At 41.1% G+C, this 23,538-nt stretch overlaps 2 protein-coding genes across 5 annotated transcripts in view; both read left to right on the top strand.

The window, feature by feature from the left end:
* The window catches only part of CDKL5 (cyclin dependent kinase like 5), a 211,206-nt gene that overhangs the window by 83,581 nt on the left and 104,087 nt on the right, over positions 1–23,538 (top strand). The gene's annotated exons all lie outside the window — the stretch shown is intronic.
* On the top strand, positions 12,473–18,450 carry LOC132535791 (gap junction alpha-6 protein-like). The gene is made up of 2 exons (XM_060182955.1): positions 12,473–12,555; positions 16,612–18,450. The coding sequence occupies exon 2, from the start codon at positions 16,635–16,637 to the stop codon at positions 17,781–17,783; it is 1,149 nt and encodes a 382-aa protein (XP_060038938.1). The 5' UTR covers positions 12,473–12,555; positions 16,612–16,634; the 3' UTR covers positions 17,784–18,450.

The following is a 23,538-nucleotide window of genomic DNA, read 5'->3' as shown; positions in this document are numbered from 1 at the left end:
TTGGTTATGATTTTTGATTATAGCTGACCACCTTTGGACAGTCTTGAAATGCATCTTATTATGAGGTGTTGGCTTTTTTTTCTTTTCTTTTTCTTTTCTTCTTCTTTGACCATCAGAGAAGTTTCCAGTTCAATGGAGTGCTTGCTTTACTCAGTCTTGGCTTTAGAATGGCAAATATGGAAACTATAACCATATCGGACATCAGGTTAACTTTTTCTGTACAGCACGCCTCATCTGGATATTAATACCTGACCTCATGCTATTTTAGATATAACTTGTTTATATATTTTTTAAGTTTTGTGATATTTTGTAATATGATTTAGAATATCTGAGTTTAGTAATTTAATCCCCAGCATTTAAAATTCTGTATGTTTGTCTATATGCATTTGTATATCTATTTACATTTGTATATCTATTTGTAACATCCATCTATATGTATATATTTAAATAAAGATGATAGAATTTTCATGTCTGTTCTTTTCTATTGTGCAAAATAATGCAAATGTTTTGGGCTGAAGGCTTTATGACAGTGGATTTTAGATCACATGTCTCTAATTCAAAATTTCTGTTCTTAAAATTGAATACCTGAAGTATTTTATTTTGGTTAACAGTTATATCTAAAGATATCTGCTAATCCTCAAAAACTAGTTTGAATACTATTAGTTCTTGATTCTGGGTGATTAGGAATTTCAAATTTCAAAGATAAGTTTAACACTTTAAATAAACGAAAGCTCTCAAATGAAAGGCTGTGTTTTTAATGAGCTGCCTTGGGTTACAATACATCCTGAAGCTTTAAAGTGATCGAACTGCTAAGTGGCTACTACTCAGGGGACATGAGATGTTGGTGTTCCAAGTTAAACTCCAATCTTCTCGAACATAATACCTCCTTTTGTACTGTGGCTCGATTTGTGCAACATTGTAATGGAAGCCTCAGTTCATCACCTTAACCTTTGAGTTGAAGCTCTAAGCATTTCAGATACATAATGCAGATCTCCCAACAATGTTATTTTCTTTCTTTCTGTCTTTAACACACTTCCTTCTCTCTCTCTCCTCCCTCCCTCCTTCCCTCCCTCCCTCCCTCTCTCTCTCTCTCCCTCTCCCTCTCTCTCTCTCTTTCTTTCTTTCTTTCTTTCTTTCTTTCTTTCTTTCTTTCTTTCTTTCTTTCTTTCTTTCTTTCTTTCTTTCTTTCACCAGAGCACTGCTCAGCTCTGGCTTATGGTGGTGGTGGGGGGATTGAACCTGGGACTTTGGAGCCTCATGAGGCTCTTAAAAAAAGAGGCATGAGAGTCTCTTTGCATAACCATTATGCTGTCTCCCCCGCCCCTAAACCGTGTTTTTCTTTCCCCTGTATGGCTTTATGATCTGTCTGAAGAGATAGAAAAATAATTACCTTAAAAAATAACCAGTGGAGGGGGGCAGTGATGTTGCTGTAAATGAAATTGCATTTAAAAATTCACTTTTTACTGCATTCCACTAAAGGAGGGCCTCATCGATCAGCGTTCCTAAGTATTGTTGCTTTTCCCTTTCTTGCATCTAAAACATCAAACTGCTTGGAAAATTTAAAGCCCAAGTTAGGAGCTCATCCAGAGAAACATAGAACTCCTTTTGGAATCTGCAGCTGTTTAGGCACTAGACTGGTTAGAATATATCCCTTTCTCATCTGGAATCAGATCTTCAAATCTTTACCCTGTTATTCTAAGTAGAGAAGAAGTTCATGCTTCTGGTAAGATCTACCCTTTAGAATCAAACAGATGTATTGCTATGAAATCTTACAGCTAAAATGGATATAAGACTCCCTGTTGTACCCATTATGTGTAAAATAGCCATACTCACATATTTTGTATACACTTTAAAAATGTAATGAAATGCTTATAAAATGTGAAAATCTGGGTCTGTGTGACTACTTGTGCAGAGGTCTGTATGGGCTCTTGAGCAGAATTTTGATTGCTTTCTGTGAAGGTTGGCTGTGGGTGTATATATAATTAAATAATTCCCAGCATATTCTATATTTGAATCAGCCTGAAAGGAAGCCACTGTTTTAATCTGTGTGCTCTTGCAAGAACTGTAGAGGTCATGTTTATAAACAGATGTATCTTGTGTTTTGTGAATACAATACACTATCAGGCTGCTGTAGGCCAAAGACCATGTGTCTTAATTTACAGAAATAAATGCAGCCCAATTGAAAAAGAAAAATGTAACTGTACTCTTCTCGACAGCTTCTGTTTATCGTTATAAGCTCAGGCTGGCCTGTCTATGACAGCTCTAAGTGGTGGCATTAGAGCTGTTTGGGGCTGCCCATGACCACTCACCTTTGGGAGCAGTTCTCTCTTGGACTTCTGCCCTGTAGTAGCGCTGCTCATTTTCTTTGTGTGTCTGCTTTGAAGTGCTTGTGTGTGTGTGTGTGTGGGGGGCATGATTTGCAGGACACTTTGCTTCCTAGAAGCCCAGAGAGGTCATGCCCTCAACAAAGAGGGGAGAATGGGAGGGGGCTTAAAATAGGGAGCTGCAGTTTGAACTTGAGCAGGCAGGAGCCTGTGCTCCCTCCCCAGTTGAGAGAGGTTGGAGGAGTCCAAGACAGGGAAGTGCTGAGTCATGTGTTCCTCCCCTGTTGCTGGGGTTGACATATGAGAAGTTTGGATTTGTAGCTGTAGGTAACATATACTCTTTGAGATAGCTAATTATTCAAAGCTGTGAATGATCTGATAACGGGGTATATCTTGTAAGTGTTCAGGAAACAATAAGGTGACTAAAAAAGGTGTCGTAAGATTGGGGGAGGGTGGGTGGGAGGGTGGGTGGGAGACTGACTTTTATAATAAAGAACAAAATGGCAGCGGGACAGCAAGCCTGTGTCTAATAAATACAACCTGTGGGGCACCTGCTGTGACCTAGGTGTCCAGGTGTTCTACATCTCCTCTCCACAGCGCTACTACCTGTACCCCGTTTTTTAAAATTTTATTTATATAAAGGAAACATTGACAAAACCATAGGATAAGAGGGGTACAACCCCACACAATTCCCGCCACCAGAACTCCGTATCCCATCCCCTCCCCTGATAGCTTTCCTATTCTTTAACCCTCTGGGAGTATGGACCCAAGGTCATTGTGGGATGCAGAAGGTGGAAGGTCTGGCTTCTGTAATTGCTTCCCTGCTGAACATGGGCGTTGACAGGTCTATCCATACTCCCAGTCTGCCTCTCTCTTTCCCTAGTGGGGCAGGGCTCTGGGGAAGCAGAGCTCCAGGACACATTGGTGGGGTTGTCTGTCCAGGGAAGTCTGGTCAGCGTCATGCTAGCATCTGGAACCTGGTGGCTGAAAAGAGAGTTAACATACAAAGACAAACAAATTGTTGACCAATCATGGACCTAAAGGCTGGAATAGTTCAGATGAAGAGTTGGGGGGTCCTCCATTTTGTAGATAGCTAGTAGGCATATTTTAGTTATATTCCAAAGGTCCTGTGGCTATACTAGTTTTTTTTTTCTTTTTCTTTTTTCCCCTGAGCCTGAAATCTGATATGCAGGTGGATCCAAGTTATTGTCTGGGGAGATGATGTCATGGCTGGAAAAAGGACCAGAAAGCTGCATCAGGGAAGAGAGTAGCTCCCTAATATGGGAAAGGAGTATAGATATTGTTGACTGTAAACCCTATCGATTTGGTGTGATCTGGGGCCCATATTCAGCTTATAAGCCTATGTGACCTCTGCATCCCTGTAGATCTGAGCTCACATTCTATGGTCAATAGTAGGAACATTCCAAGCTGCCCCAGTATCAATCCATCTTCCCCTGGTTTCTCTTCAGTTCACATAAATCTTTGACCTTTTACCTTTAGCCCATTTTACAAATGAGGAAACACAACCATGGAAAGGTTATGTAAGAGGGCCAAGACTACGCAGCTAGTAACTGGTAGGGCTGGCTTCGATCTACCTCCAAAAAATAGCTAGGTTGAGCAACAGATGGAGTTATGAAATGCTGTTCACTGCCCTAGAGTGCAGAGCAAATGGAAGGGTATTTTTAACTGATCAGACTGAGCACTGGGGGGACAGTGCAGAGGTCACACACAGAATTTGTATGCAAGAGGTTCAAGGTTCAAACCCCAGCACCACTAATAGGCAGACTTGAGCAGTGCTCTGGTAAATAGCGAACCAAACCAAATAAATGGTCAGACTGAAAAGAGAAGGAGGCAGATCTCTTGAGAGCAGGGAAGAAAGATTTAAAAAGAAAGAAAGACAAAAGTTATCCTCCAGCAGTAAAAATCCACAGAGAATCAAGATAATGAGGATTGAAGTGTGGGGAAATTCATTTCATTTATACCAGCAGCATTCATTAGTGACGTCTTCTGGTGAAGCAGGACATTGAATGCCAAATTGCAAGGAGGGAGTAGATAGCGGAAATGTGGATTGTGTCATTTTTCTCTTTTGAGAGTTGAGAAATTGAGAGTAGCAGGAAGACTGGGTCTGACTAAATGTTCATTCATTAAGAATATTCATATTTCTGGCTATTTGCTATGACTTTAATACCCACAATTTGTCTTTTGCACTCGACTTCATTTTCAGTAAGCATTATACATGTTGACTTCGTGATTCCTTTTCCTACTTAAGTTTGATTTTTTTTTTTTCTCTCCCAACAAAAAAGGCTGAGTGATAATTTGGTTACTGTAAAAAAATACCTGTTCTGTAGTTGGGGAGGTGGAGCAGTGGATAAAGCATTGGACTCTCAAGCATGAGCTCCCAGGTTCAATCCCTGGCAGCACATGTACCAGAGTGATGTCTGGCTCTTTCTCTTCTCTATTTCTCATTATAAATAAATAAAGTCTTTAAATTTTTTTATATTTATTTTCCTTTTGTTGCCCTTTTTGTTTTTCATTGTTGTTGTTATTGTTGTTATTGATGTTATTGTTGTAAGATAGGACAGAGAGAAATGGAGAGAGGAGGGGAAAACAGAGAGGGGGAGAGAAAGATAGACACCTGCAGACCTGCTTCACCGCCTGTGAAGCAACTCCCCTGCAGGTGAGGATCCGGGGGCTCGAACCGGGATCCTTACGCCGGTCCTTGCTCTTGCGCCACCTGCGCTTAACCCGCTGTGCTACCGCCTGACTCCCAATAAATTCTTTAAAAAAAAAAAAAACCTGTTCTAAGAAGATACTTGAGGGAAAGTGGATGAACCAATTTAACAGATTCTATATAGTCTTACATCTAGGCCGCAAAGTTATTTCCTAGTAGAACAAAATAAACATATATTGTTTCTGTTCTTTTCCACTTTCAAAGAAACAAAGATTTTTCTCTAGTTTTCAGGTTTTATTATTATTTTTTTTTACACGTGAATTGAGTTTTAAAAATGAAACTCAGATCAGTCAACAATGAAAAACTGATTATATGGGATTAGTTATGTTTACTTCACCATTACTTTCCCTCTTATTTAGGTAAAAATAAAATGTGGGCTGTTGTCTTTCTCTGTGCAGAATTTCTAGCATTTAAATACAATTATAGACAAACTTGGGACTTATAATAAAGATAGGATGAAGCTGGGAATGTTTTCAGGTTGATGGATTATTTTGCCGTAATCCCTTTAAAGTAATTACCCCCTCTTAAATGACACTCACTCACCACAGGTTTTAGAGAGTAAGGAGATGCCGTTTGAAAATGGACTTTAGGCTGAGAGTAAAGATAGCAGACATCATCGCTGGGGAAAACAGCTGCAGGGCTCATTATATAGAATTGTTAGTTCTGTGTGTTTGCCTTTCCAGAGCCAGCTTTTCGTTGCTGATCCAGTTAATTGTACAACAGTCTGAAAATACTACAAAGGCTTCACCAAAGTCATAATTGTTTGTATTATCAAGATTTTGCACTTCAGATGTTGCTCGTTTGCTGGTGTAGGGAACGCCACCCAGATTTCTGTTGGCCTGTTGTCAATAAAAGAAATCGTGGTTTTAGTGTGAGTTTCCATGTGAGTTAGATTTCTTTAGGGGACAGTCAGAATTTGGGGGCTTTTGCAGGCTTCCTGGTTGCCTTTGGTCTTCATCCTCTTAATTTGGATTTGGTCTGTGCTTTGTAGGGAATGGCTATATTCAAACCAGTTCTTACTAGCTCTGCCTGCAGTAGAGACACATTTATCTTTCCTGTAGTGACTCAGTTCCTAAATGATCACATTCTTTCTCTTAGCCTTCCAGTGACCCCCATCTAGAGGATGAGTTGGCTGGGCCACTAAGTGGACTTTAACATCCACTTTATGCTAATCATAAATAACATCATTAGTTCAAAGGAGATAGCAGCCTTTTTATACCGTCAGATGAGTAATTTCATTAGTCTCTGATGAATGCCTAATTTTAAGGGGTTTATACTCTCTTGGACATAGCATTTCTCTAATACTCAAAGATGAGTATGAATCATTTTTCTAAATAAACCTAAAAGATATAGTCACTGGAAATACAAGGAAAGGGGCTGATCAACAGTGTTCAGATAGTCAACACTTGTAAACGATCAGGCATAACTCCATACCAGCTGCTGAAATTTGATGGCTACGCTAAGGAGCATAGAGGTCTATTTCTATATAAAAAGTTACGCAACCCCTAAGTTAGAAATGATAGTTTATAGTCTATAGCGTTTTTGCATAACACCCTTTCTTAATTTGAAGGTTTATTTTACTCGTTGCTGCATTTTTACTTAAAAACTTCCTTGTCTCTTGTATTTAAAACACTGTGTTCTGGGATAGCATTATAAACTTCAATTGGATCAAAGATATCTAAGGAAAAATCTATTGAGTGTCTGTGAAATGCCAGGCACTCTTGTTGGTCACTGATTCTGCTAGAGTCTGTCAGCTGAAATCCCTATTTCTGAGGCATTTAGTCTGGCATGTATAAATGAACAAGTATGAGGCCATGTTTTGTCAGGGAGCTTAAAATATAGTTTGGGAGAACGAGATGTGAGTGATTGTAATTGGGATGATAGTGTGAAACCTTTCCTTATTTTTTTGACAAAATTTTCCATTAAAACTTGCTTAGGAGCAAACCCATGTCAGTAATAAAACAGAAATAAAAACAAAGAAAGAAAAGCATTTTCTATAGCCCCATAAGAGGACTGGGAACTGGAACGAGGAAGTAGTACTATTGACTAATGGCAAAAATCTTGAAATGTCTTCGTAATATATATCAAGTAAAATTACGAAAAATAGTACTAATCTTTGTTAAAGTACCGATAACTGCTAGGTATTGTGCTAAATTATTTATTTATTTTTGCTCTTATTATAATCAACTATCAGTCCGCTTTTTGTCTCAAGAAATGATCTATTCTGGATATTTTTTATAAATTGAAGTACACACACCACTATGTGACCTTTTGAGTCTGACTTTTTTCGCTTAGCATAGTGTTGAGGTTCACTGTATGTACCAACTCCAGGCCATTTTGTGACTAATACTCCACTGTATGGATATACCATATTTTGTTTATCCATTCATTTGCCCGTGGACATTTAGCTTTTAACTCTTGTGAAAAACATTGCTGTGACTTTGATGTGTAAGTTCTGTTAGAGTCCCTGTTGTCAGCTCATTCAGGTGTAAACTTAGAAAATATGGGAATCCTACTTTTAACATTTTTGAAACAACATCTGCTAGTTTTCCACAGTGGCTATATCACTTTGTAGTCCCACCAGCAGTCTTCCATTTTCTCTAGATCTTTGCCAACACATTCCCCTTACTTTATTACTGTAGTCATCCTCCTTGCTGTAGAGTGCTAATCACATTGTGGTTTTTATTTTTATTCTCCAAATGATTAGTAATGTTGAACATCTTTTCATGTGCTTATTGGCCATTTGTTTTTCTTCTTTGAAGGAGTGTCTATTTCAGGTCCTTTACCTATTTTTAGTAGAGCTGAAACTTTGCTGAATGTGTTCATTAGCTTTGATTTTCTTTTTTTTTATTTTTATTATCTTTATTCATTTGAGACAGAAATCAAGAGGGAAAGGGGAGATAGAGTGAGAGACAAAGAGACATCTGCTGCACTGCTTCACCACTTGTGAAGCTTTCCCCCTGCAGGTTGGGACTGGGGGCTCGAACCTGGGTCCTTGTGCATTGTAACATGTGCGCTCAACCAGGTGCACCACCACCCAGCCCCAGCTCTACTTTTCCTTTTGCCTGTGGATGCTTTAGAATACTCTATATCTGCAGCAATAGCTCCTGTGGATAAGAATGATTGTATTTCTTTTTCATCATGGAAGGCTTTTTTTTTTCTTTTTCTTTCCTGGTGTATGTAATCACTCATCATCAAAGTCACCTGGTTTTCTAGGTTATCTTGGAGAAACGATACTTTTTCATTTTGCATTTAGGCCTCTGATCGACTTTGAGTAATTTTGTGAAGAGATGTTAGCTTTGTGTCTAGATTCACTCTTTTGCATACAGATAGATGCCCATCACCACTAGCTGAAAAGACTTCTTTCTCCACTGGATTGGGTTTTCTCCTTTGTCAGAGATGGGCTATGTTTATGCTGAGTCTATATTTTGAGTCTCAATTCTGTTCTCTTGATCTTTGTGACTATTCTTCACCAATACTGCACTATCTTATTGACGATGGCTTGAGGACTTTATAGTAAATGTCAGTTCTCCAGCGTTGTTAATTGTTAGTGTTTTGTTGGCTGTTCTGGATCATTTGCTTTTTTGTATCAGCCTATGAATTTAGTTTGTTGATATCTACAAAATAACTTACTGGCATTGTGATTGTATTGGATGTGTAGTTCAAGTTGAAAATAGTTGACAGCTTAACAGCATTGAGTCTTCCAATTCATATGCACAGAATAACTTCATACATTTGGATTTTTAAATTTCTTTCCCCCCTTATTTATTTATTTGTTTGTTTATTTAAGAAAGGAGACATTAACAAAATCATAGGATGGGGGGTACAACGCCACACAATTCCCACCACCCAATCTCCATATCCCATCCCCTCCCCAATAGCTTTCCCATTCTCTATCCCTCTGGGAGCATGGACCCAGGGTCCTTCTGGGTTGCAGAAGGTGGGAGGTCTGGCTTCTGTAATTGCTTCCCCGCTGAACATGGGTGTTGACTGGTCGATCCATACTCCCAGTCTGCCTCTCTCTTTCCCTAGTAGGGTGGGGCTCTGGGGAAGCGGAGCTCTAGGACATGTTGGTGGGGTCTTCAGTCCAGGGAAGCCTGACCAGGCATCCTGATGGCATCTGGAACCTGGTGGCTGAAAAGAGAGTTAACATACAAAGCCAAACAAATTGTAGAGCAATCATGGACCTAAAGGTTGGAATAGTGGAGAGGAAGTGTTGGGGGGTACTCACTGCAAACTCTATAGTGTATTACTGCTTTCAGGTGTATATTTGCCCTAGTTTATGGGTATGTGTGGACATATGCTCTATCTCCTGGAACCTGGTCTATATCTAGGTTTTGGGACTTTGTTAGGAAGTGAACTACCTGGGATGGAATTAGAGAATACTATGAAAGGAAAGGTCTCACCCGAGTGACGAAGCTGAAGGGTTGTCGTTCCACACCTGAAGTCTCTGGACACAGTCTGAAGTGAAGCATGTTGAGGTGGCAGTTGTTGCGTTGATTAGGTTGCAATCAGCAGATGCAATATTATTTGATAAGAATTGGGAGAAGCATACGGGAAAGTGGGCCCTACCCTAGGGTCCCAGGACTGGGGGAAGTTTAGGTTCTATAGTGGAAATGTGAGGTTCTTGCTGTCTTAGGGTTCAAGAAGACAATGGATAGTTACTGTTATCATCACATTATTTGGTAATTGGGTTAACTTTGAAAAGTCCCTTTGTTAGACATACAATCAATTTCCCCTCGTCTCATATTAATTAGTGATTTATATGACTACAATTTAATAGGTGTGTACATAAACACCACCCATCACCAAAAGATTGTGTCCCATCCCACCCCACCCCCCACCACTGCCAGCCCAGGAAGCCGCATGTCCACTGTCCCCCTCACCACAGGGTTTTTACTTTGGTGCCCTATTTCCCCCTCCCTTTTTATTGGGGGATTAACAGTTTACTCTCAACAATAAAATACAGTAACAAAAAATAAAATACAACAGTTTATACATGTATAACATTTCTGTGTTCTGGGATAGCATTATAAACTTCAGTTGGATCAAAGATATCTAAGGAAAATCTATTGAGTATTATGTGGAAAATTTTCCACATAACAGTTCACCCCCCACCCCACATCATGTTCTAGGGCCTGAACCCTTTCCCCCACCACAGAATTCTTTACTTTGGTCCAAGTTCTGCTTTGTGTCTTCTTATTTTTTAACTTCTTTTTTAAAATTTATTTATTTATTTATTTATTTATTTATTACCAGAATACTGCTCTGGCTTATGGTGGTGCATTGGATTGAACCTGGGACTTTGGAGCCTCAGGCACGAGAATCTCTTTGCATAACCATTATGCTATCTACCCGTGCCCTTTTTTTTTTTAATTTATTATTGGTGATTTAATAATGATTGACAAGACTGTGGTATTAGAGGGGTACAATTCATACAGTTCCCACCACCAGTGTGCCATATCCCATCCCCTCCATTGGAAGGTTCCCTGTTTCATAGACAAGAGATCTCTAAGGGGCATAGAAGTTCAGAGGTCTGGCTTCTGGAATTGCTTCTCTGCTGGACATGGGCGTTGGCAGGTCGATCCATACCCCCAGCCTGTCTCTACATTTCCCTAGTGGGTTAGGGCTCTGGGGCAGTGGAGTTCCAGGACAGATTAGTGAGGTCATCTTCCCAGGAAAGGCAGGCTGGCGTCATGGTAGTATTTTTTCAGCTTGTGTCTATGCGTGAGATTATTCCATATTCATCCTTCTTTTTCTGACTTATCTCATTTAACATGATTCCTTCAAGCTCCATCCAAGATGAAGTGAAGGTGAAGTCACCATTTTTAGTAGCTGAGTAGCATTTCATTGTGTGTATATAAACCACAACTTGTGGTTTCTTCTTTGACCTATTGTGATTTAGAAGCATAGAGTTTAATTTCTAAATATTTTGAGATGCTCTATTTATCCTTTCATTACTAGGACATTTGAGTTATCTTTTTGTTGTCGATTTCTAGCTTATTCCCATTATGGCATGAGATAATAGTTTGTATGACTTTTGTTCTTTAAAATTTGTGTGTCTTATGATACTAGTTCAGTCTATATTAGCAAAGGTTTAGTGAGAGTTTGAGAAGAAGATGTATTCTTTTGTTAGGTGAAACATTATATAACTGTCAAGGCAATGCCATTGATTGATGATATTGTTCAATTTGTCACTGTCCTTACACCCCCCACCCACTACACAAATGTTGGATCTGTTAATGAAAGGGAGCTGTTGAAATCTCCAACTGTAGTATTAGCTCGGTCTGTTTCCTCGCTCTTGTATCTGCATTCAACTCATGTGCTTTGATGCTTTTTTGTTTGGTACATCCATATTAAAGACTGTTGTTTCTTACCAGAAAAGTATCATTTTTAATGCCCCTACTTATTCCTCATTATTTTCCTTGTTCTGAAATTTGCTTTGTCTAAAATTGACTTAGCTGCTCCAGCTTCATTTGGATTAACATTAACATGGTATATCTTGCACTGTTGCCTTGCTTGTGACTTATTTTTGCCTTTATACTTAAAGCAGGTTTTGAAAGTCCACTCTGCCAATCTCCTTTGATTGGTGTAGTTTTGTTATTTACAGTTAAAGAGATTATTAATATAGTTGGATTATTATGTGTCATATTTGAAACTTTTAACAAAAACACTCTTGTTTTCTGCCTTCACTGAGTTTTCATTGGTCATTTTATTTAATTTTACTTGTTGACTTTTTAAAGTTATGTAAGTCCATTACTGGTAACTCTACAGATGATCTCCAACTTAATGATATTTTGGCTCTACTGTGGTAGAAGCCTGACTTTGGATGTGTGTTTTGTTTGTTCCTGATGCTGGGTATTGAACCTGGGGCCTCAAATATATGAAGCACGTATGTTTCCTAAAAAACACCCTGTTTCTTCCATCTCTTTCAATATGTACATCACCATTATTGTACTGGTGCCTGGGGGCATGGTGCTGGAGTGTGGAGAACAGAAGGATTCTATAATTGTAGGACTCAGTCTCAATCTTCTGGTGAAGCTGGGGGCCTAGGCTCCAGCTTTCAGAAATATTTTTTACTTTGTGAAACCCTCTCTTCTCTCCCCCCCCCCATTCCTTTTAGGTAGAATAAAAAGACTAGAGAGAATTCTTTTTCTTTTCCCCCAAGGACACAGAAAGTTGTGGTAAATTTCCCATAGTCAAGAAGGACATTCAGAGCTTATTGTGAAACTGTTACTTTTCTATTTTCCCCCCAAAGAGGAGATTTTCATTGGCTCTTCATCAATGCTGGATTTAAACCTTGTTACTTTTCTCTTATCTGTAATGGGGGAAAGTAGGGGGGGGGACGGAAGGGGCTGGGACCTTCCCTGGATCTGGTGAGGCTCCTTAGAGATAAAGCCAGGAGTGCTGGGAGGCCCTCTGAAGACTCAGCCGCCCCAGGAATTCTTGCTGGCAGACCTTTGTCGAGATCAGTCACTGAAGTGGAGCTTGCTGCTCCAGGTAAGCTCATCTTGGGTGTGATCCTCTTGGGTGTTACTTTTCTCTCCCAATTTCAGAAGTTGAGTTTGTCCTATCCATCCTCTCCATTCTGATAAGACCAAGAGAAGTTATTGATTTAAGTGTGTCCAAGTAATGATGTCCAGGCACTTGACATGCTGGAACTGAAAAAGCTGAAGCCTTACATTTATGTTTGAAACTTAGAAATCTCTTGTCCAGTTTAAAAATAATGTTCAGGAAGAGGCTATTAACTCTCCCATGAGCCATTTGCTAGGCTGCAATGACTCATTCTCGGTTATTTTCATACTTTGAGTTTCAGATTGCTATATTTTCTAAGTGCTAAGTAAGAACTTTTTTTTAGAGCAAAATCTTGAAAAGAACTTCACAGCACTTTAAAAGTTGCTAATAAGTTTACACTAAGCTAGCTATCATTTTCAATTTTCCTTTTCTTCCCACAGCACAGTTTATCTTCTATAAATCGTGCTAAAGTAGTTTTGCGATATTATTGTCTTTAACCTTCTCTTATTATTTTAACCCACTTGATTTTGAAGAAGGAACTCAATTTTCTAAGGCACTTTGAAATCTCTGGAGCCTAAGCTCTGTTTAGATTTGAAAGACTAATGAGAATAAATGTCTAATGCTTATGCTTCCAATGGTTTATTTTCAATTAACCTTGAAAAATGTATTAATTATAAGCAATAGATCTTGGTGACTTTAGCTTAATAGGATTACTTTCAAAATCTGTGTGATAGAGAACAATTTGGCTAAAATGTATTATTTAAGCAGCTGGGAGAATACTCTGTATACTTTTAAGTCTTGTAATTTGATTATTTGCTTAAAAACTGCATTTTGGGAGACTGCAGTTATTATTCTTAGAAAACATTTCTAATCGTCCTTGGATGGTAGAGTCATTATAAATCACATTAACCTCAATCCTTTAAGGTTCAAAGTTTTGGGGTTTTTTTCTCACTGAATCTACTGCGAGGAACAGCTATTAAATTATAGAGCAAAATTAGCTGTGTGATATTTAAGACTGCTTATTAGTTGGCAACTTCATATCATGTTATTTGAAGAAAGAGTTTTCTCTTTTGGTTACCCTCATTGTTTAAAATCTGTCTTTGGGGACTTGAGATTTTTATTCTGAAGAGGGAGAATGAAAATATTAATGTTAAGAATATCCTCTTACTATACTAAATGGAATTTTTTAAAAGATCCATTTTAATGATTACATATGGGAGAGTTTCACATGAGACAGAGGAGAGAGAGAAGGCAGAGCACACTCTGACACATGTGGTGTTGGGAATTGAACCAAGAACCTCAGGCATGGGATCCCAGTGTTCTCCCAGTTAAGTCATTTCTTCAGTAGCGTAAAACCTTTTTTTCTTTTCTCTCTTTTTCTTTCTTTTTTTTTTTTAATTGCCATTAATCAGGGTTAATGCTGGTGCCAGTACTATGAATCTACTGATCCTGGCGGCCATTATTTCTTTTTCCTTTTCCCCTCCCCCCATTCTCTGTTTTATTTGATAGAACAAAGAGAATTGGAGCCAGGAAGGTTAGAGAAAGACACCTGCAGACCTGCTTCACTGCTCATGAAACATTTCCCTGAGGGTGAGGGACAGGGGCTCAAACCTAGGTCCTTGCACATGTTAATGTGTGTACTCGACTGGGTGTGCCATCACCTGGCCCCCCAAAACTTGTTTTTAAAATGATGAGCTGGTACTGTTTTGAAAGAATATTGCTAAAAATAATGTTGCCATGTAGTAGTCAATTAGCAGCAATCCATTATCAGGTAAGAGCCATTTTTGTTTGGTTTGCTCTAAATCAGAGGCAGAAATCTCCCCATAGTCTTTGACTTCCGGACTTAAAAAAAATTCCATTTATTTACTCATTTATTATTGGATAGAGACAGGGAGAAATTGAGAGGGGAGGAGGAGATAGAGAGGGAGAGAGACAGAGAGACTCCTACAACCCTGCTTCACCACTTGTGAAGCTTTTCCCCTGCAGGTGGGGACCAGGGGCTTGAACCCAGGTCCTTGCACATTGTAATGTGTGTGCCTAACCGCCTGGCCCCGACTTAAAAAATAAAAAAGGAAATTGGATCTTGAATAGTTGCAGTTATGTTTTATGCCCCCTCCAGTTGTTACCCAGCCTCAATAGATCAGTAGGTATTGTTACTGTTAGTCCTCCTGAAATTTAAGGAAACAAAGAAGAGAGACAGAGGCGAAGGAAGGAAGGTCGGGCTTGATATACTCATGACTGTCATAGAAGAAAACATATGGGGTGGTAGCGCAGTGGGTTAAGCACACGTGGCACAAAGCACAAGGACCAGTGTAAGGATCCTGGTTCGAGTTCCCGGCTCCCCACCTGCAGGGGAGTCACTTCACAGGCGGTGAAGCAGGTCTGCAGGTGTCTATCTTTTTCTCCCCCTCTCTGTCTTCCTCTCTTCTCTCCATTTCTCTCTGTCCTACCCAACAACAATGACATCAGTAACAACAATAAAACAGCAAAAGGGAATAATTAAATAAATATTTTTTAAAAAAAGAAGATGTATAGGAATGAGCATAGCCTCCTATATCAGTATTTTAGTCTGAATAAAAACATTCCCCTGAACTGTATTGCAGGTGAAGATGATGGTCCACAGTCAGTATATAAATATTGAAACTGAGAACCCTTTTGCCAGGGGAGGGAGCAGCAGGCCTTCCTTCAGCGGGAATGGCAGGTCCTCCATCCCCACAGAATGTTCCTTCATTCCCCCACTCTACCAGGATTGAGCACTTGCCCCTCTCTCTAGAGATGCTCAAGGCCAGCCCTGTGGTGCCTGGCACTTACTTGCCATCACCTTTTGTCACCCCAGAGCACACAGGACATAGAACCCATATCCTTGTACTGCTCCATCCCTAGAGCCCCTGCACAACCGTGAGTAATGTGTCCCGTGGCTGGACTCTGCCTCCTCCAGCACGGCTGTCATGCTGCCCTGCTTCTACCTGCCGCCCGCCCGGTGACTGTGCAGACTGCCTCCCTGTGAGCTCCCTGTGAGCTCCCTGGGTGCAGCCAGTTTTTCTGCCTTCACTTCTTTGCACATCCTGTGTCCCTCACACCCAAGAGTTTCCCCAGTCTCTGCCTGGTTGAGCCTATCCATCTGGTCCTGGCTGTTCCGCTCCTTTATCTCTGCCACTGCCTATTTATTCCCTCTTAGGACTTAACTTAAATTTGCTCTTATACATTCCTTTGCTCATTTAGCCTTTCTCATTGATCCTAAAATATACCTCCCCTCACTTCTGAAATTGGGATGTTATCTCATACTGTATGCCTTGCTCACTCTCTGAATGGTAAGACAACAGTCAGCTTTACTGCTAGGTTGTATCTTTGATTTAGGTAAATACTGTACTTTTTAATGATCTGATTGCCGCAGTTGATCGGGAGCTCTAGCAGTATAGGAATTCTGCTTAGCTCACCCACAGGATCTGGCACCCAGTGCCGTAGCTGGCACCTAATGGGCACTGAATAAACATCATTGTCAATTTGGGAGACAGTGGTCCTGCTACTTGAGAAGAATCAGTCAGAACAGGCGTGTGTGTGGGTTTCTAAGTCAGTTTCTGGCTTGAGTCTTTCTCTTGGGAGACACCTTTACTCTGGAATCGCAGGCCACCTTTCAGTGTGGCTGTCTTCCTCCCCTGTTCAAGTAACTTGTCCCATTATTACCATGCACACACATCCTTGTTTGTTATTCAAAAGTAAAAGTATTTACTTGGGGTTGGGAAGATAGTATGCCTGAGGCACCAAGGGTTCAAACCCCCTGCACCACTTGAAGCCTGACCAGTGCTCTGGTTAAAAACAAAAAACAAAACAAAATGTATTTACTCACCATGATTGAAAAGGCTCACACACACTTGTACCAGCTATCAGCATTGCCTTCCTTAGGAGGGGAAGGAGTGAGGAAGGTAGCAGGGGGTAGCGGACTTTCACATTCCAGGTATCTTGAGTGCTTGCACTTAACCTTTTCATTTTACTTCACCCTCCAAGGAGTGCACTTGCTTGATCTACTGCCCTTCCTTTAAGCAAAGGGACTGCGTGCAAGCAACATGGGTGACTGGCGCCCCCTCACCGAGCTCCTCGACCAGGTGCAAGCCTACTCCATGGCCGGAGGGAAGGTGTGGATCTCAGTCCTGTTCATTTTCCGCATCCTGTTGCTGGGGACCGCGGTGGAGTCGGTCTGGGCTGACGAGCAGTCAGCCTTCCATTGCAACACGCGGCAGCCGGGCTGTGAAAACTCCTGCTACGACAGGTCCTTCCCGATCTCGCACGTGCGCTTCTGGGTCTTGCAGATCATATTCGTGTCTGTCCCCACTCTCCTGTACCTGGTGCACGTGTTCTATGTGAAGCGGAAGGAAGAGAAGCAGCAGGAGCAGCTCAGAGTGTCCGAGACGAGTGGCCTGGGTGCGGAGCAGCGGCCGCATGCGCTGGAAGGTGAGCAGCTCGGCCACGGCCAAGTGCAGGTGCGGGGGAACCTGCTGCGCGTCTACACCATCTGCATCTTCTTCAAGGCACTCCTCGAGGTCGTCTTCCTGCTCCTCCAGTGGTACATGTACGGCTTCAGCCTGAACGCGGTTTATACTTGCAACCAAGATCCCTGCCCGCACCAGGTGGACTGCTTCATCTCACGCCCCACAGAGAAGAGCATCTTTATCCGCTTCATGCTGGGCGTGTCCTTGGTGTCTCTTGCCTTGAACATCATGGAGCTCTGCTATGTCCTTTTCAAGCACATAAAGAACCATCCGAACGGTCAGCAGAGTGGTGCTTACCAAGACACAGCAGGTCTGCTGAACGAGGGTTTCTCCTCAACTGACTCTCTCTCCATCCCTGCCATCGCTTGCAGGGACAGGCTGGTTCCTGGAGACAGAAATAGTAATTTCATTCCCACTTTCAATAACCAAGGAAGTGGACCAAGCATTCGTTTTAATGCTGGCTCTCATGGCCTCAACTCAGCTGAGTCTGTCTCCATCCTGATGCCCTCCAGGGAGAGGCTGGTTTCTGTAGACAGAAACAGTCCTTCTCTCTGCTATTCCCCCCAAAAAAGAAATGTGCAAAGCCATTCTAGTTCCAGTGCTAACACTGGTGGCTCCTCCATAGGCAAATCTCTCTCCCCCTGGTCTTCTTCCAGGGACCGGCTCATTCCTAGTGACAGAAACAGTTCTTCCTTCTGCAGTTCCAGCAATCAAGGAAGTGGGTAAAGCCAGCTGAGGCATGTAGCAAAATCCAGTGGGCCAGGCAGCAAGTGCCACCTCTAACTCACATGCACAGCCTTTCGATTTCCCAAATGACAAGCCAGATTCTAATAAGCTTAGCCACTGGGCACTAGCAGTTGTAGCTAGCAGCTGCTCTGCAGGAGTTAGAAGTCACACCACCAAGTGACCTAGGAGTCTAGACATGGGCAGGAAAGCACCCTAACTCTGTCCAAATGGTAAAGAAAAGGAACCTGTGGTCGAAAGTTTTAGTGGAGGTGGTACTCAACAACCTCAGTCACCAAGCTTAGCAGACACAGACCTTAGACAACTACAGTTCTGGAATTGGAAGATGGGTTATGGGTGGGGGAGAGCTTAACTGTTGGGTGTTTCAAACGGTTGACTCAAAGAACTTGCATTCTAAAATTATAATTGTGCTAGGCGATAAGATATCTGCTCTATGTTGGTATAAACAGATGCAGTTATAAACTTATGAGTGTAGATTTTTAAGTAAGGTGCACACAGTGTTCAAATTTGAGCCTTTCTCATGGATTGTGTCCTGCGGGGGCGCCAATATGACGTGTATGTCACATAAGTGCCAGTGTGAAAAAAAGGGCTTTTACCCCTTTAGAAAATGTGATTGTTTTTCCTCACATATTTTGTTAGGATAATATTATTCATTATCTTTTCTCTTTTGTAGAAAGAGTTCCTGTCTCTGAAATGCAATAATTAATACTTGAATAATGGAACTTTAGAGCTACAGCTGACATAAGCTAATGTGAGAAACTTAAATGCTAAGCCGGACTAGTAAATGTTTTTCTCTGAATTTTGCAGAAACTGACTGCTCTCTGCTTTCCCCTTCTTAATAAACCTTGCTTTGAAGACATGACTTCTGATCTTGTATTCTGTGGTTTTGGCAGTCTGTTTTTTCAGGGTGACCAGCATCTTTGATGTTTATACTAAATTTTATTTGGAAAACAGGAGAGGTTGAAAGAAGGCTGCATATGCCCCATGTAACTAATTTGTTCAGAATTCAATTGTTAGAGAAATCTAACCGTTTTTCAGATACCTTTATTTTATTAATATATTTCACCATCTTAAGATTTCAGGGATATAGTTTGGGGTATAGTTTCATACTACACTGACCACCAGTGTCCCGCGCCCCTCCCCCCCACCACCATAGTTCTCACAAAGTCTGACAGGTGATTTCTTTTGTTAATTTAAAATTTTTAAATTTATTTATAAAATAAAAAATAGAAAATTTCAACAAAACTATAGGACAAGAGGGGTAAAATTCCACATATTTCCCACCACTAGAATTCCGTATCCCACCGCCACACCACTGGAAGCTTTCCTATTCTTTATCTCTCTGAGAGTATGGATCCAGGGTCATTATGGAATGCGGAAAATATGACAGTTTTGTCACTTTCTTCCCCAAGATTATATGCTTTAATTATCTTTTGGGTTTTTGGAAAAGTCATGACACATTTTTGCATAGAAAAACATAGGAAAAAAGTCCCTACTTTTCCAATAGCCCAATAGATTCCACATATTAGTGAACAGTCCAGTGTGTTTCATCCCCTTACTTATTTCTAAACTAAACATAATCACCTCCAGTAACAACTATTTTGATCCAAAAGCTACAAGACCTTTTTAAATTTTTTATTTTATTTATTTATTTGTTATTGGACAGAGACAGAGAGAAGTTGAGAGGGGCGGGGGAGATAGAGAGGGAAAGATACAGAGAGACACCTGCAGCTCTGCTTCACCACTCATGAAGCTTTTCCCCCGGCAGGTGGGGACCAAGGGCTTGAACCTGGGTCCTTATGCACTTAACCAGGTGTATGACCGCCTGGCCCCTAAAAGACCTTTTTTAAATTGCAGAGTAGTATTCCATTGAATATATATCCATAGCTTCTTTAGCTAGTCATCTGTCAATGGACATTTAGATTCCTTTCATACCTTGCTATTATGAATACTACAGCTATGAAATGAGGGTGCATATATTCTTTCCAATCCATGTTTTTATTTATTTGACTCTTCATAATGTTTTCCATAGGGACTGCACCAGCTTGCAGTCCTACCCCCTGTGTAACGAGAGTTCCTTTTCCTCTACTTCCTCACCAACTCTTGACATTTCCTGCTGTATTGATGTGGGTCAATTTCACAGGTGTGAGGTGACATTTCAGTGTGGTTGTAATTCACATTTCTCTAGTGGTACGTGATGTGGAACATTTTTTTCTTTGGGCCATCTGTATTCTTTGCCCTCCCTCTCTCCCTCCCTCCTCCCTTTCAAAATATGCTTCTTATATTTATTTATTTATTTATTTATTTAAGCTAGAGACAGAGAAATTGAGAGGGAAGAGGAAGATAAAAAGGAAGAGAGACTTCTGCAGCACTATTTCAACACTTATGAAGCTTTCCCTGCAAGCAGGAACCCGTATCTTGAACCTGGGCTCTTGTGCACTGGAATGTGTGTGTTCAGCCAGTTGTGCCATGACCCAGTCACTGTATATCTTCTTAAAGAAACTTATCTATTCAGATATTTCTCCCATTTTTATTGTTTTTTTTAACTATGACTTCTTTATAAATATGTTAAATATTTTATTAGTGATGTAATAATGACTGACAAGATTATAAGATAACAGGAGTATGATTTCCTATAGTCCCTACCACCAGAGTTCTGTGTCCCATGCCTTCCATTGGAAACTTCTCTATTTTTATCCCTCTGGGAGTATGGACCAAAATTCTTTATAGGGTGTAGAAGGTGGAAGGTCTGGCTTCTGTAATTGTTTCTCCACTGGACATGGACGTTGGCAGGTCGATCCATACTCCCAGTCTATTTCTATCTTTCTCTAGTGGGGTAGGGCTCTGGAGAGGTGAGGTTCCAGGACACATTGGTGAGTCAGGGTGGAACCATAGTGTCTGCAACTTGGTAGCTAAAAGTTGGTAAGATATAAAGCAGGACAAAGTGTTTAATAAAAGGGAACCCAAAGGTAGGAATAGAAATGCAATTAGGGGTCTTTGGGTGGGAAAGAAACTAGGAAGTCTATTTCAGGTATGTTCCAAGGGACCCATGGCTTTAGTAATTTTTTTTTCCCCGAACCAGTGTGCTGTCTCACTGACCCTTCTCCCTTCCTTCCTTCCTTCCTTCCTTCCTTCCTTCCTTCCTTCCTTCCTTCCTTCCTTCCTCCCTCCCTCCCTCCCTCCCTCCCTTCCTTCCTTTCTCTCTTTCTTTCTTTTTCCTTTTTAAATTTCTTTATTGGGGGATTAATGTCTTACATTTGACAGTAAATACAGTAGTTTGTACATGCATAACATTTCTCAAGTTTTCCACATAACAGTACAACCCCCACTAGGTCCTCTGTCATCCTGTTCCAGGACCTGTACTCCCCTCCACCCCACCCCACCCCCAGTCTTCTACTTTGGTGCAGTACACCAACTCCAGTCCAGGTTCTGCTTAAGTGTTTTCTCTTCTTTAGTGATTTTTTGCCTGAGCCTGATAGCTAACATGCAAGTGGACTAAATATTGTCTGAAGGGGAGCACAGTGAGTTAAGAGCACATGGTGCGAAGTGCAGAGACCGGCATAAGAATCCCAGTTCGAGCCTCCAGCTCCCCATCTGCGGGGGGGGGGGGGTCACTTCAGAAGCTGTGAAGCAAGAATGCAGGTGTCTATCTTTCTCTCCCCCTCTCTGTCTTCCCTTCCTCTTTCCATTTCTCTCTGTCCTATCCAACAGCAATAACAACTACAACAAGGGCAACAAAAATGGGGAAAATGGCCTCCAGGAACAGTGGATTTCTAGTGCAGGCACTGAGCCCCAGCGATAACCCTGGAAGCATATATATATTATCTGGGAAGATGGTGTCAGAGTTTAGATTTAGAATAGGGCTAGAAAGCTGGATTAGGGCAAAGAGTGGCTCCCAAGGATGAGGAAAGTATGTAAATACCATTAACTGTAAACCCCATCGATCTGATCTATGGCCCACATATATTCATATTTAGCATAAGAGCCTGCGTAACCTTTTCAACCCTGTCAGTCTGAGCTCTCAGTCCATGGTCACAGCTGGGAACATTCTAGGCTGCACTCATTTCAGGACCAGCCTTCCTTGAGTGCCAGAGGTTGACCCAGCCTCCCTTCAGGGAGTGGGGCAGTCCCTGCCATTGCTGCTCTGCAGTGAGGGCAGAGTCCTAGACTGGCCCACAAGGAGACAAATTTTTGATACCAATCCCTTGTCAGATGTATGAGGTGCAAATATTTTCTCCAGTTCCTCTTTAATCTGCTGTATTCCCATTTGTTTATTCTTGTTTTAGTTTCCTTTGCCCATGGGGTTGAGGTTCCAAATATATCTTTGACGTTAAGGTTCTGAAGTGTTTCACCTGTTTTCTCCTATATATTGTGTAATTCCAGGTCTTACATCTAAGTTGTTAATCCATTTTGAATTACTTTTGGTGTATGGTGTTAAGTGACGGTCTAGTTTCATTTTTCTGTATATGGTTGACCAGTTTCCCCAACACTGTTGAAGAAGCTTTCTTTTCTCCACTGACTGGTTTTGGTTCCTTTGTCATATATCAGGTGTTTCTATATGCATGGTTTTATTTCTGGGTTCTCAGTTCTGTTCTTTTGGTCTTAATGCCTATTTTCGTTTGAATACCATTTAAAATTTTTTTTAAAATATTTTTTCCCTTTTGTTGCCCTTGTTGTTTTATTGTTGTAGTTATTGTTGTTGTTATTGATGTTGTCGTTGTTGGATAGGACAGAGAGAAATGGAGAGAGGAGGGGAGGACAGAGGGGAGAGAGAAAGATAGACACTTGCAGACCTGCTTCACTGCCTGTGAAGCGACTCCCCCTGCAGGTGGGGAGCCGGGGCTTGAACTGGGATCTTTTTTTTTTAAACTTTTTTTTCTTTTTTAAAAAAAATTTATATTTATTTATTTATTTTCTCTTTTGTTGCCCTTGTTGTTTTTTATTGTTGTAGTTATTATTGCTGTTGTTGTTGTCATTGTTGATGGTTAGGACAGAGAGAAATGGAGAGAGGAGGGGAAGACAGAGGGGGAGAGAAAGACAGACACCTGCAGACCTGCTTCACCACTTGTGAAGCGACTCCCCTGCAGGTGGGGAGCCGGGGGCTCGAACCGGGATCCTTACGCCGGTCCTTGCGCTTTGCGCCATGTGTGCTTAACCCACTGGGCTACCGCCTGACTCCCAAATACCATTTTTTAAAAATACCTGTTGCCTTGTAATATAAACTGAAATTGGGGAAAATTTAAAAAAATACCCTCCTTTTTCCTTTTTCTCAGCATTGCTTTGTTCATGATTCTACATGAATTTTTGAATTGTTCAATTTCCATGAAAAATTTCATTGTGATTTTGATAGGGACTCCATTAAATCTATAGATTGCTATGGGTGGGATGGCCATTTCAGTAATAATCTTGTAATCCATCAACAAGGGACATTTCTTTCTTTCCTTCTATTTCTTTCATGTTCTTCTACAGTTTTCATTGTAAAGGTTGTTCACATCCTTTGTTAGAGTCCTGGGTGTTATATATCTCTTTGTGTTTAATTATACATGGAGTTGCTTCCTTCATTACCCTTTCCTCTGAATCATCATGTGTATAGAAATGCCACAGACCGGGAGTCGGGCGGTAGCGCAGAGGGTTAAGCGCACGTGGCGCTAAGTGCAAGGACCGGCGTAAGGATCCCAGTTCAAGCCCCCGGCTCCCCACCTACAGGGGAGTCGCTTCACAAGTGGTGAAGCAGGTC

Source organism: Erinaceus europaeus, chromosome X (genome assembly GCF_950295315.1).
Source record: "Erinaceus europaeus chromosome X, mEriEur2.1, whole genome shotgun sequence".
Taxonomy (NCBI): Eukaryota; Metazoa; Chordata; class Mammalia; order Eulipotyphla; family Erinaceidae; genus Erinaceus; species Erinaceus europaeus.
The sequence above is the reverse complement of the archived record's forward strand: the minus strand, read 5'-3'. Positions and strand labels throughout refer to the sequence as shown.

Coding starts and splice junctions, on each gene's coding strand:
- LOC132535791 (XM_060182955.1), top strand. CDS start 16,635: ATGGGTGACTGGCGCCCCCTCACCGAGCTCCTCGACCAGGTGCAAGCC.